This window comes from Acomys minous, assembly GCF_964271855.1.
Source record: "Acomys minous genome assembly, chromosome: 20".
Classification (NCBI taxonomy): Eukaryota; Metazoa; Chordata; class Mammalia; order Rodentia; family Muridae; genus Acomys; species Acomys minous.
In genome coordinates, this window is record NC_140502.1 from 11525763 (window position 1) to 11539705 (window position 13943).

Here is a 13943-nt window from a genome sequence, read left to right on the forward strand (position 1 = left end):
AATGTCTTTATTAAATAAAAAATTACAAATGGTGGATTGATAACTTACTAGTTAAGGTTATGCCTTTCTGTTGTAGAGGTCCAGATTCAATATCCAGTCCAGTCTTGAGAAAATGATTATTCCAACCAGCTGTAACAATATGTCCAAACAGAAAATACAACAAATGCCTCTTTTGGACACCATGGTTATGTGAACTCATAGGTGTACAAAAAAATATCCTGATACACACACTGAAATACATACATGTACATACACGCACACAGATATGTTAGAGAGTCAGGAACTGTTGAGGACTTGCTTGCCCTGTCTTGGCAGAGTTTTGCCATCAACTCTGCTTCCATCCAGACTTACCAACTTTTGTGCAGAATTCTGTCTGTGGCAGAATGAGGCAGAAATGAAGACTTTTTGCCCAATGGCAAGTTTGCAGCACTTGAAACCATCTCCATAACGAAGTTCTTTGGTGTTCATCATCTTCTTTGAAGTAGACTGGGTATTGCCAGTGTTTAACCTGTCTTGTTGTCAAAGAATCTTTAAAATAATAAAAAATGTCTTTACATGTCATATTCTGTGGATCTTTGGGACATTTGAAGACATTATCTAATGTTTTTACCATATATATCTATAGAATCATATCTATCTGTTTAATGTACAACATATATACTTGTGTTAAAAATAGACTTATAATTGACATGACCATGATTTGATCAACTAACAATTAGCTTGTAGCAATTATCCTAAACAACCTGAAATACCAATTTTAAGGTATTAGAAATAAACCTCGTATTCTACTTGAGTAGAGTGGATATAATACCTCATATTACAGTAGAAATTATATATATATATATGTATATATATATATATACATATATATATATATATAATCTTTGAAGAATAATCCTAAATTTGAGTTCTATGCCAAGGTACACAGAGTGGACATAACAGGATGGAACAGCCACAGTTACATGATCTTTTAAAAATTAATTTATTCATGTTACAACTCCATTCTTATGCCATTACTTGTATCCTCCCATTCTTCCCTCCCTCCCACTTTCCCCCTATTTCCTCCCCTAGCTCTATGATCGAGGGGGATCTCATTCTCCACTTTATGTTCATAGGCTATCAAGTCTCAACTTAGTAGCCTGCTTATTCTTTCTTTGAGTGCCAACAGGGCTCCCTACCAATAGGAGGTTGGAAAATATGGGGTACCACAGTTCATGTCACAGTTAGTCTCTGCTCTCCACCCAACATTGGAGAATTCCTGTCCTTTGGCTAGATCCAATTAGGAATTCAATGTTTACTACTTGTAATGTCCTCAGCAAGAGCAATAGTTTGAACAGACTCGCCCCCAAGGACCTGACCTACCTGTTACAAGGCTCTTCTTGTAGGTTTCTAAGATCCCCTGGATCCTTCTATTTCCCAATCTCCTATATTTCTCTATCCAAGAGTCCCAGTGTGATGTGTTCACATCTATCCCAATCTCCTGGTAAGTGAAGACTTTCATGGGACATGCCTTTTGGGCTATTGCCCAATTATAAGTGAGTATATACCATATAAGTCTTTCTACTTCTGTGTTACCTCATTCATTATAATCTTTTCTAGTTCCATCCATTTATCCACAAGTTTCAGAATTTCCTTGCTTTTAATAGCTTAGTGTATCATTGTGTAATTGTACCATAGTTTCTTTATCCATTCTACAACTGAGGGATATTTAGGCTGTTTCCAGGTTCTGGCTATTTTGAATAAGGCTGCTATGAAGATGGTTGAGCATATATTTCTGTTGTGTGGTGAAGCATTTTCAGAAATATTTCAAGGAGAGCAATAGCTAGGTCCTAAGGAAGCCCAATTTCCACCTTTCCAAAGGTTCACCAGATAGATTTTTCAAAGTGGTTGTACAACTTTGCATTCCCAGCAGCAATGAAAGAGTGTTCCTCTTTCTCCACATCCTTGCCAGCATGTGGTGTCTCTTGAATTTTTGATCTTAGCCATTCTGATGGGTGTAAGATGGAATCTCACAGTCATTTTGACTTGCATTTTTCTGATGACTAAAGACATTGAGCATTTCTTTAAATGTTTGTCAGCCATTTCATATTTCTCTGCTGATAATTATCTGTTTAGTTCTGAGCCCCTTTTCTTTTTTACTTTATTGCACATGTAAAAAAAAGCTACATACAGCAGGGAGAACCATGTGACAATCATGAGAATAATGAGTTCTATATATGTTACATTCATAGTGAATTGACCATCTGCATTCGTCTCCTTTGAAGGAAGTGTTTTTCCTGTCTTGTTGCGTCTAGATTGCTGAATGAGATTCAATATCTATCTTATCTCAACTCTAATAGCTTAAATTCTTTATCTTGATCTAAAACGATCTCGTCCCCTAACCAGCTAAACTTGGTTACAGTACTATACTATCTTGTCTTCAATGCCCCTCAGAGAGTTGAGAAGAAATAAAACTTAAATTGCTGATTGAATCAGCAGTGTGGGTTAGAAGTTTCCAAAATGTACAACGAAGAAATCAATTGAAAGGAATGCTGAGACTAACATTGAGACACGTGGCAGAGGACAGCTTGAGAAAAAGTAGAAGGAAAGTAGGCCTTGGAGGGAACACTAGCTCCACAGGATGACAATCAGAGCCATGTAATATGTGCTAAGGGGGCTTGGATGAGACCGCAACATCAACCGGGGGCCATGTATGAACTGTAATTATGCCTGATAATAGCTGAAGGTATTGGGATGTGGGTGAGAGGTGAAACCAGTATTTAGAAAAATACAGAAAAAATACCACAGTTATTTCACAAATTGACCAAATACAAACTCACAAATGACATAGAATCAAAAGGAGGATTTTGAACTGAAGATTGAAATCAGTAGTAAGATTAATACTAGATATGGATGACACAGAGACCTGACATATGTAAATGACTGTTCCAAAAGGTACCCCACTAAATTGTAAGACTTTAAAATAAATAGTAATTACACACTAAAACTGGATACCACGCTCCTCATCACATAATGGAAATTTCACTTGCCAGCTTAAAAGATCTTTTGTTTTCTCTCTTTCTAGGAAAGCCTTCTCTGCTCACTTTCCTTTCTATCCATGTCTTAGCACACTAGGAGTGGTCATCACAGAACCACAGGTCTTGTATAATTTAAATGATGTTTCTTAACTATACAACAAGACAGAGAAATACATAAACCTTGTGTTCTCATCTCAAGTGCTAAATATGCTATATCAGCACACAAACCTGACAATTTCTGCACTACTCCTGCCTTTCTTGAACTCCATATATATTTGAAGAAGCTGATGAGCATGAAATCATCAGCACATTAATAGAAAAATTACATAAGGGTTTACAGATTAAACAGTGTTGCTTCCCACTTGTTATTTTCTTCTTAGATACTCAAGACAATACTTCTTCACAGCCATGACTGGAATGCAAAATGAGAAAAAGCAGTTTAGTAAATCAAAAATAATACGGAGGAAATGGCTCAGCACACAGTATTGATTTTGAAAATGGAGAATCTGGGATAGAGATAATGATTTAGAACTCAGATATTCAGCTTACATCCTCATGAAAAATGATTGGTTGGGTATAGGACTGATTGGTATTTATTAGGTGTTGAAACAAGGTACACAGATCTCATGTTCTCTCTAGATCTTGCTGAGCCTTTAAATATCAACCTTTAATTTGTAAACCAGCACTGATTCTGTGATGAACTAGATAATTTTAGATATAGCAATACTGAGTTAAATTCTATATTTGACATGTTTGTTGAATTTCAAGACAATGGAAGCAAAGGTTTTGTTTGGATAATCTGTATGACTGTAAAGTGTAGCATAGTCCCCAGTACGCTTGCTTTTTTGAGTCTCAATTCTCTAAATGTGTACAGACTCGTTCTGATTTAGATTTCACAATACAATTCCCAATGTGTCCACATGGATTGGAGTCCTGTGAGTCCTTCCAAAACCATTTCTGCATGTCTCACTGTTGACCATCTGACACAATACACTGACATCATTTATAATTGTATTCACACAATCATTATCTTAGAACATTCCAAGAAACAAATTTGAGCAAAAGATTTTTCTCCCAGGGGCTCTCAATTTTGAAGCCAGAGTTATTTCATGGAACCTGGGACTGAACTATTCATATATTTATTTACCTATCCATGCTTAAACTATGGTCTGTGGACATCAGTTGCAACCCAGAGAGAAGGGTGTTGTAAATTCCCCCTGGAATCAGGATCAATGTGGAAAACAAGGAAACAAGAACATACAGCTAGAGTCTCTTTGACCAGAGAAATAAAAGCAGGTCAAAAAACATAGGTGCTCATCTGATGTGTGGTTGGCAGTTGAGATTCCACATTGCCCAGGTTTAAGGCAGGACAAGTATGTGTGTTTTGATTTTCCATTTCTTGCTACTGAACATCCCCCTTCTCCTGGACAGTTTCATTCGTCCTAGCTGCTATTGGAGAATGAAGTTGAAGGAAGATAAAGACCTGGACTTGGGGGCAAATTGTGTCTTCTTCCTTCAAGCAACCTCTGAGGCAATAGGCAGAGAGGATTGGAACAAATATCTGAATGAATTGTAAGTGCTTTTAAAAATCTTCCATGTAAATATCCTGACACGTATTTTGTGTGGTATTTGATGAGGATCATAGCAATACTTTGAGCCTTTTGCCCTGTTCCCACAGCCTGTATAACAAGAGTGAACTATCACTTCTTTCCAGACACTGTGATTTCTTTCTACTCTTAATGCTTTTCAGGTGTCTTCTGATTTTATTTCTGTTAGGCACCTTATTTAAAGCTGTAGGCTGACTGAAAAAACATCCCTCACAGTGACCCAACATATATAGTCCTCCTAATCATAGTTTCCATTGCAACACAGCCAGTCATGTATGACTGAAAGCAAGCCCATATATTTCAACAAGTTTTATCCTAAGTACGTTACAGTAAATGACTGTACAGTCAGCTGTATCTCCTAGTGCATGTAGTATTTGTACTGCTTGTGTTAGTAGTGTTTGTGCTACACATAGCTCTTTAGAGCTTCCACATAGATACAAAGACACTCTCTCCAATTCCTTGCATGTGGTCACATTACGGTTTCTGAAGCTCCATTGAGAGTGGAAGTAAGAGATCAGGTTACTGGGAACTAAGTTCCTGTTGCTCCATACTTACTTGTATAGGTGTACAAAGACTAGCTTTTATATATAACCAATGCAAGTTCTTCACACCCTTGGACTGTAAAGGATATATTTGGATTCTTTGAAAAGTGAGGTTATCACTCATACTGTTTGCAGTTTACAGCCCTTTTTTCTTTGCCTGAGTGGCAGTTGTGTCATGTGATAGGTGGCAACACTGGGGAACAGACAGAGAAGCTACTTACTAATTCAATTTTGCCATTATTCAATACCCATTCATCTTCTCGCTTTATGTATGAATTATTTATTTACTAACACTTATGCCATATTTATTTCTTTAATTTTTCTTTCCATAATTTTGCTATGTGTAGCTGAATGTTTTAGAAATTAAGGATTCATACAAAGTTTCTGAACATCTCATTTCTTTCAAACACAGAACATTGGACAACTAGGTTATGAATGCAGCTTAAAATTTTGATGTTTCCCAACATTTCTTGTAGGATATAATGATTGAAAGCACAAGTCCTGAATCTCAATTCCTTTTTCTGTTACTGAAATTCTCAATGATAAATGTTCTCTGTATAAGTAAAGAATATTCTAATAGAGACTATTTTTATAAATAAAAACACCACAGAGATACAAATTTTAAATGGAAACTAACTGTATTTAATTCTGAGTGAATCATTCAGAATGATGTAGTAAGTTTGATGTATATTGGTCAGATAGGACTTTACATGGAAAAGACAGGAATTATTTTTTCATGAACAAAGCCACAATATGCTATTATTTTACAATAATTGATGTGGTGCCTGTTTTTATTTAAAATTTAACATTCTCACACTTTTTTGTATTCTATTTTATAAACGTAAATTATGGCATTTACAAAGATACTTGAGTTTCTGAATGTTCCTTGGTCTCAGTAGGGAGCTACAGTTATGTTAGTGTTACCAGAGAGTCGGTCAAAATAATGTTTTTGAGACATTTTTTGGTAATGTATTGGTTGTTCTGCACTCATTTCATAGAAAATTACATCTTCAATCTAACAGTAATCTGACTGCATCTGCCTTCCTGAGTGCCACCATTACAAAGCATGTAGCACCACATCTAGCTAAGGATGTCTTCTAGTAAAAAAATTATGTTACAAGGATATGCTCAGGGTAGGTGCATCACATGTGTGTGTAAACAGAAAATAGGTGAATCATAATTGGGTGGTGGCTTGTGATCTAATTCTCTTTTCAGTAACTGACGCAGTGTGTGCATGTGCATTTGAGTCAGAATATTTTAGAGCAATGTATAAATTTTTAAAACGGTGTATTATATTACCGTATTGTGACCTATAAAATTTATTGTCCACACAAACATGTGCAAACATACATTTTTATCAATTATTCTGTAGATGTAAGAATTTGTATAACAATAATATTTACAAAATGATTTTATTTCTCTAGTAGTCAAACTGGAAGAAAAAACACAGAATTTAGACCGATATGAGGTGATTTGTTAAACATATTATCACTAATTATAAATAAATTTAACTGCAGGAGCAAAATATAGTCCATGATAAGGATGACTTGCACTCATAATTCTTCCTTTAACTGCCTTAGCTAATTCCATTAATTTCATGATAAAAACCTAAGACATCTAACAATCACATATTTTTATATTGCTCAATAATTTCAAATTAAAGCTTTCTTTAGAAATTCTCTTTGGTCAAACTTATGCTCTTGTCTTTACCTTCTGAGACAGTATCTAAAAACAAGACATAGAAACAGTCTCTGTGGAAGATGTCAATATCACATATTATATATGGGAGACACACTCTCAGGAGTGTTTAAAGCTTTTGTAATTTCCAGCTTCTTATGTCATTATAATCTCACAACATAAGACATCTGTTTCAATCTTTGGGGGTGGGAGGAAATACTGTTCAGTAAAGGATATTTCTTGTATTCATTACAAATGATTAGCTGTATATCTCGGCCCATAATAAACAGTGTTTCCTTTTACAGCGCAACACCAGAAAGCCAGCGATTTGCATTGGCTTTTTCCATGGATGAAGTCAACAGGAACCCTGGTCTTTTACCAAATATCTCTCTGTTTGACTACCTTGGGTTTGGTTGTATGACACTGCCACAATTCACAAGTCATATGCGTATGGTCATAAAAAATGTTCTACCTAATTATGACTGTAAAAGAAAGCCAGTGTGTAGAGTGTTACTTACAGGAACAAGCTGGGAAACAACAGCAACAATACAGACATTCATGAACCTGTTCCTAAGTTACAAGGTGAGAGTTTTTGGAGTGGGAATTTTGATATCATGTCTCTTTTGGTAGGATTTAGAGATCCTAACAATAGTTAAAGGAGGAGAATGACCTCATGATTACATCAATCTATTTGTTCAAAGGCTTACTATTTAGAGACATCATAGGTCTTCCACCCACATGTCCTTTTTTGAAATAGAGATGAGGGAAGATGTAGCAGCTAATTGGTTTCTCTAGAACTCTCTGAAGAGAAATGTGTTTACAAGTTCTTACATATTCATGCTGCCTCATGCTGCTACCTGTGTCCTAGGTCTTTCTGCTTACATTTGGACCTTTCCATTCTGTCCTAAGTGATCATGAACAATATCCTCTTCTATATCAGATGGGCCATAAGGACATATCTCTGGCCCTGGCCATGGTCTCCTTCTTACTTTATTTCAGATGGAACTGGGTTGGGCTAGTCATCTCAGACAATGATCAGGGCATACAATTTCTCTCATATTTGAGGAGAGAGATGGAAAAAAACACAGTCTGCTTTGCCTTTGTGAACATGATCCCAGTCAACATGGAATTATACATGTCAAGAGCAGAAGTGTATTACAACCAAATCATGACATCTTCCACAAATGTTGTCATCGTTTATGGTGACATAGAGTATACACTAGCTTTGAGCTTAAGAAAACAGGAATCCCCAGGTATAAAGAGAATATGGATCACAACCTTTCAGTGGGATGATGCTATTAGTAAGAGGGACTACACACTTGATTCATTTTATGGGACTCTTACTTTTACACACCATCATCCAGATATTTCAGGTTTCAAAAATTTTGTCCAGACAGTGAACCCTATCAAATACTCTGATGAATATCTGGCAAGCCTGGAGTGGATGGACTTTAACTGTGAAGCCTTGGCATCTAACTGTAACACAATGAAGAACTGCTCATCCAATACCACATTGCAGTGGCTAATGGAAAACTCTTTTGACATGGCTTTTAGTGGTAGCAGTTATGACATATACAATGCTGTATATGCCTTTGCCCATGCCAGTCATGAGTGGTTATTTCACAATATGTTTCAACAAGAAATAAGCACATGGAACAACTACAATCATCAGTGCTTTAAGGTACTGTTTCTTCTGTTGTATAATATTTGGTGTCATCAAAGACATATTTTTATAAGGCTCTCACAGGTGCCATCTGAGTGTAGTAAAAAAAAGAAATATAAAGCTTGATAGGGTGAAAGTGAGAGAGAGGGGTTAATGGGAAGATCCAAGTGAGGGGATAACAATTGGGATGTAATCTGAATAAATTATTTAAGGGAAAAAGAAAAGAAATACAAATAAAAATGCAAAAATAAAAGGCACTAGTGTGGTAGGAAATTTTGTTTATGATGCCTATTGACTTTGATACAAAGATCCTTAATATCATCACACTGGTTCAAAACTGGAAGTATAATCAGTGTTTGCAAATTAATCCTCTCCATGATGAGAGGATAAGCCCTTGTTCATTAATTGTCAAATATATTGTAATAACTGGATGGATGGTTTTCCCAATGTTTTTAAACTGATTCAGCACCCACTGTATGTACTAGTATCCTTACTGTGGTTTGTGAGAGTAGCTACCAAGGAAACAGTGCTGGAATTCAATTCAGTACATACATGTTTGCTCATATGTGAAAATTATACTTATCACTTTGTATATCTGTATGTTTTTCCTGTTGTTGTGCATCACTTTGCACATTTGTGTTGCTGTTGCTAGGTATAGATTTTTTATTCTACATGCCTATCTTTCCAATTATCTGTGGGAGTGAATATAAAATATTTAATGTAGCAGTATCTTTCTGTATGTGTGTTTGTGTCTGTTTTTATCTTTCTGTGTGTATTTGTCAGTAAATGTGTGGTGAGGTGACTGGGTGTGTATTTTTTGTGTTTGGGTCAATGTCTTTGCATTTAGGTATATCTGTGTTGCTTTGTGTGTGTGTGTGTGTGTGTGTGTGTGTGTGTGTGTGTATGACTTTATGTGTATCTGGATCTTCCTGTCTATGTATGATGTATATGACGGTAAATTTATCTATCTGTCAATGTCACCCAATGTGGGTGTTTTTATCTGTTTGTCTTCTGAGTACCTTTCAGGGAATGTATGTGATTATCTATGAATGTATTTTGTATTCTTCTACATCTGTATATTTCTCTACCTCTGTGTGCTTGTATGTTTATAGGTTTGGGGGCACGTATGTGTATTTGGGTATAATTAATTCTGTTCCTGCACTGTGTATATTCTGTATGATTAAAAACCTCTCTGTGTAGGAGTGTGTGTGTGTGTGTGTGTGTGTGTGTGTGTGTGTGTGTGTGTGTGTAAGTGTCTATCTGTGTGTCAGTGTGTAGGTGTGTGTTCATACTACATATCTCCTCTGGTTCTGCAAGTATGTCTCTGTGTTTTGTAGTTTACTTTTGAGAGCTATAAAACTCCAGTAATATTTTGGTACTTTTTAAATTTAATTCATTTCTTTATTCTCTTTATATCCTGAGGGTAGGCTTTTCTCTAAGATCCTCCTAGTCACACTTTATGTCCATCCCCACTACCCTACTTCTCAGAAAAGAGGATCCCTATTACCCACTCACCCAAGCTCATCAAGTTGCATCAGGGCTGAGCATTTCCTCTTCCCTGTGGCCAGGTAAGGTAACTCCACTAGGTTGTAGGGATCATTGAGATCCAACTGAGTCCTAATCTGAGACATCCTGCTCTCTCCCTATTATAGGGCACATATAATCCTAAGCTTCCCATTGGCTTTATCTGTGTAGGGGACCTAGGCCCAGCCTATGCATGATCCTCAGTGTTTGTTTCAATCTCCATAAACCCCTCTGGGCCCAGTTTACTTCATATTTTGGCCTACTTGTGGAGCTCTGTTACTCCCAGATACTTCTTTCTTTCCTCCCAACTTTTCCACTAGACTTCATACCCTTCACCCTGTGTTCAGCTGTGAATCTCAGCATGTGTTTCCATCCACTTCTGAGTGTAGGGTCTCAGAGAACAGCTTTGCTAGGCTCCCATGTGCAAGCATAGCAGAATGTCATAAATAGTGTCAGGGTCTGGCTTTCTCCCATGGGGTGGGTCTCCTATTGGTCCAGGCATTTTTTGGACATCCCTCAATCCCACTGCTATCTTTATCCTTGCATTTTCCATAGGCAGGGTAAATTTTGGGCTGAAGTTTTGTTGGGTGGGATGGTGTTCCCTTCCCTCCACAAAGAGTTCTGTCTAGTCTCCATGACCCTTGCTACTAGGACTCTTACCTAGACTCACTCCCATATCCTCCCAGAAGGCCTCCATGTCTTAGGTCTCCAGATTGTCACACAGTTGATAATTTTATTTATCCAGTTGCTGTCACTGAGATTTTGCTCCTGGATATGTTCATTGAATTTGCCCTTAAGATAATGTGAGATTACACTGTCTGGCTTCAAGAAAGGGACTGTGCACTACAGTATGCTATTTCTATTTCAGCTTTATGACATTCTGAGGAACATCCACTTCACAAACCCAGTTGGTGACAGAGTAAATATGAACCAAAGAGAAAAACTGCAAAGGAATACTGACATTTTCTCTATTTCCAATTTGCAACAAGGTCTTGGAATTAAGTTGAAGATTGGAAGTTTCAGCCCCTATTTTCCACATGGTAAACAGCTCCATTTATCTGCAGACATGATGGAGTGGGCCACAGGAAGTACAAAGGTAGGTTTGAACTGATTGTACTGATTTACCTGACTCACCAGTAAACAGGGTCATGTGTGCACATTCTAAATTAGAGAAATAAAATAGATTGTCAGATAAGGCATCAAAAGGTGTCCTCTTATACTTGGTTTCCTATTTTTTCTTCTGATGTGATATATTTCTTAGTCAGTTGAACTAATTTCCATACAGTTACATTTATCATATTAGATCTGTTTCTGGATTTTGGGTATTTTGTTAGTTGGTTGGTTGGTTGGTTGTGGTTTTTCAAGACAGGGTTTTTCTGTGTAGCCTTACTGGTCTTGGACTCGCTTTGTAGACCAGGCTAGCCTTGAACTCACAGCGATCCACCTGCCTCTGCCTCCTTAGTTCTGGGATTAAAGGTAAGAGCTACCACCGCCCAGCCTCTCTTTCTGGTTAGTATTACTAAAACACTGTGTTTTACTACTGTTTTATATTGCTTGCTCTAAAGTGAACAACTGTTTCTTGGTTCATGTCCTTTTACAACACAGTGATTGTTCCACTTCTGTTGGCGCAGATTTCAAATATACTGATGTTATTGTAAGGATGGAGTAAAGAAAAATATCATTCATTTTATTATGTAATACTGTTCAATCCTTTTTAGATTGAGTTTCTAAATTCTAAATGATCCTATATATGAATTTAAAATTTCATGAACCATGTTAGATTTTCTAAGATTTATAACCTTGGTTTTTATTCAACTAATTTTTTCTTTAACATGTTTATGAATGGTGTATCTGTATATATGTCTATGCAATACTGGCACATGTAATGCATATGGATTCCTTTTTTTCTTGTTTTAATTAGTGACATTTTAATGTTTTTTGTTTTGTTTTGTTTCTCCTTTATTAATTTATTCTTATTACATCTCAGTGGTTATCCCATCCCTTGTATCCTCCCATTCTTCCCTCCCTCTCGGACAGAACACTCTCCACAGTAGAGTGGAGAGTGGGATATTACTTTCTCACATACTCTGGTGCCTCACCTTTGACCAGGTCCCCTGGAGGGGGAGACCTGGTGTCACTCAGAGGAAGGACAGCAGGTTACCAAGAAAAGACTTGATACCCTATGAGCATATACAGGGGGAGGTAATCCCCCTCAGGAACAGTCATAGGGGAGGGGAATAAGGGGAAAATGCATATGGATTCTAAGAAGTGATTCAGGTTCCTGGGAACTTAAGATGGATTTCTGAGAGAAAATGGGTTTTCAAAGTCAAACTTGGGTCCTCTTCTTGAGCAATAATTATTAATGACAATGTAACATCTCTCCAGCCCTGAGTGATACACTGGAGAAGAAATTTTTCACCAGAAGAAACTTGTTTAACCCCCTGAATTATGGTATAGTTCATTCTAATCAATAGTGGGATTTCATTTTTAGTTCTCTATATGGAGTGGAATGATAGAAATACAAATGTGACATTAACAAAAGAAATTTCTCATGTTATTTGATGTTTATATTATAGCTATGAATTGTGATGTGGGTGATGTTAAGTTATTTACTAGAAATTACCCAATATCAAAGGTCATTGAATTTTAAAAGATTTAATTTCAAGAATGGCTTCAATTTTGATATCAAGTGATATGTCCTATTGCTCAGAAAATATAAAACTTATAGTAAATTGTTCTCTTCAGTGTGATGAGAAAAGTCTATCTTAGGGAAAAGAACATATGAGCTGAAGGTGTAGCTACTAAAATATATATATCAATTCTGTAACAATAAATGAAAATTCATTTTTGTTATAACCACATCTTAGTAGAATATTACATAAGGAACCACAGGAAGAGCACACAGATATCAAAACAATATAAACAAAGCTCTGCTACCCATATACATATCCCAATGTAGACAAATACACAAAAATATGAAGATATGGAAAGGAATAACATAACTCTACTGTTATAGACTTAAATGAAAGAATGTTCAATCTCATATTAAGCGACAAATTAATAATTATTATCAGAGGATCCAAGATGGCAGCACAGATCATGTTCTATGATCAAAGAGACTGAGCCAAGGGACTGGGTTGAGAGATTCAGAACATCAAAGCTGGAGTATCCTGGGTTAGATGGGTCTACACTGTCTGGAACATGATGATTCTGGCCTCAGGCCACATAAACTAGTCCACAAAGACATTGCTGTTTCCCTGTGGCCATGTGCCCAGACCCCAGAGACTAGATGTGTGCCTGAGAGCTCCATCTATACTTTATATATCTGACTCTGTGTCTGGGAGTAAACATATCTGAATTTTCAGCAGAGGCCATCAAAGCCAAAAAAAGGCCTGGGAAGAAGTCTTGCAAACCCGAACACTCTACAGATTAATTAGATTAATATGGCCAGCAAAGTTTTCAATAACCATAAATGAAGAAAAGGAGATATTCCATGAAAAAAATAAACTTAAACAGTACCTTTCCAAAAATCCAGCCCTATAGAAGATGATAGGAGGAAAACTCCAAACCAAGGAGGCTAACTAAACCAAGGAAAACACAGGAAATAGATAACTTCACTTTAGCAAAACAACACCAGACAGACACACTACCACACCATAAATCAAAATATAGAACCTAACATTCACTGGTCATAAAAATCTTTAAACATCAATGGTCAATATTCTTCAATAATCAAAAAAATAGACTAACAGAATTGATAAATAAAGCAGACCCAATGTTATTCTGCATTCAAGAAATGCAACTCAGCCACAAAGATAGAAATTATCTCATAGTAAAAGGTTGTAAAATGTTCTCCTAAGCAAACAGACAGAAGAAAAGACTTGAAGTAACCATTCTAATATCTAATAAAATG

General features: G+C 36.5%; 1 protein-coding gene across 1 annotated transcript in view; it reads left to right on the forward strand.

Moving 5' to 3' along the window:
- The window catches only part of LOC311590924 (vomeronasal type-2 receptor 116-like), a gene marked incomplete at both ends in the record, with an annotated part of 36942 nt that overhangs the window by 10897 nt on the left and 12102 nt on the right, over positions 1–13943 (forward strand). Inside the window, 2 exons of the mRNA XM_084770217.1 lie at positions 7712–8524; positions 10899–11126. Coding sequence (XP_084626343.1) covers positions 7712–8524; positions 10899–11126 — 1041 coding nt within the window. The remainder of the gene's footprint in view (positions 1–7711; positions 8525–10898; positions 11127–13943) is intronic.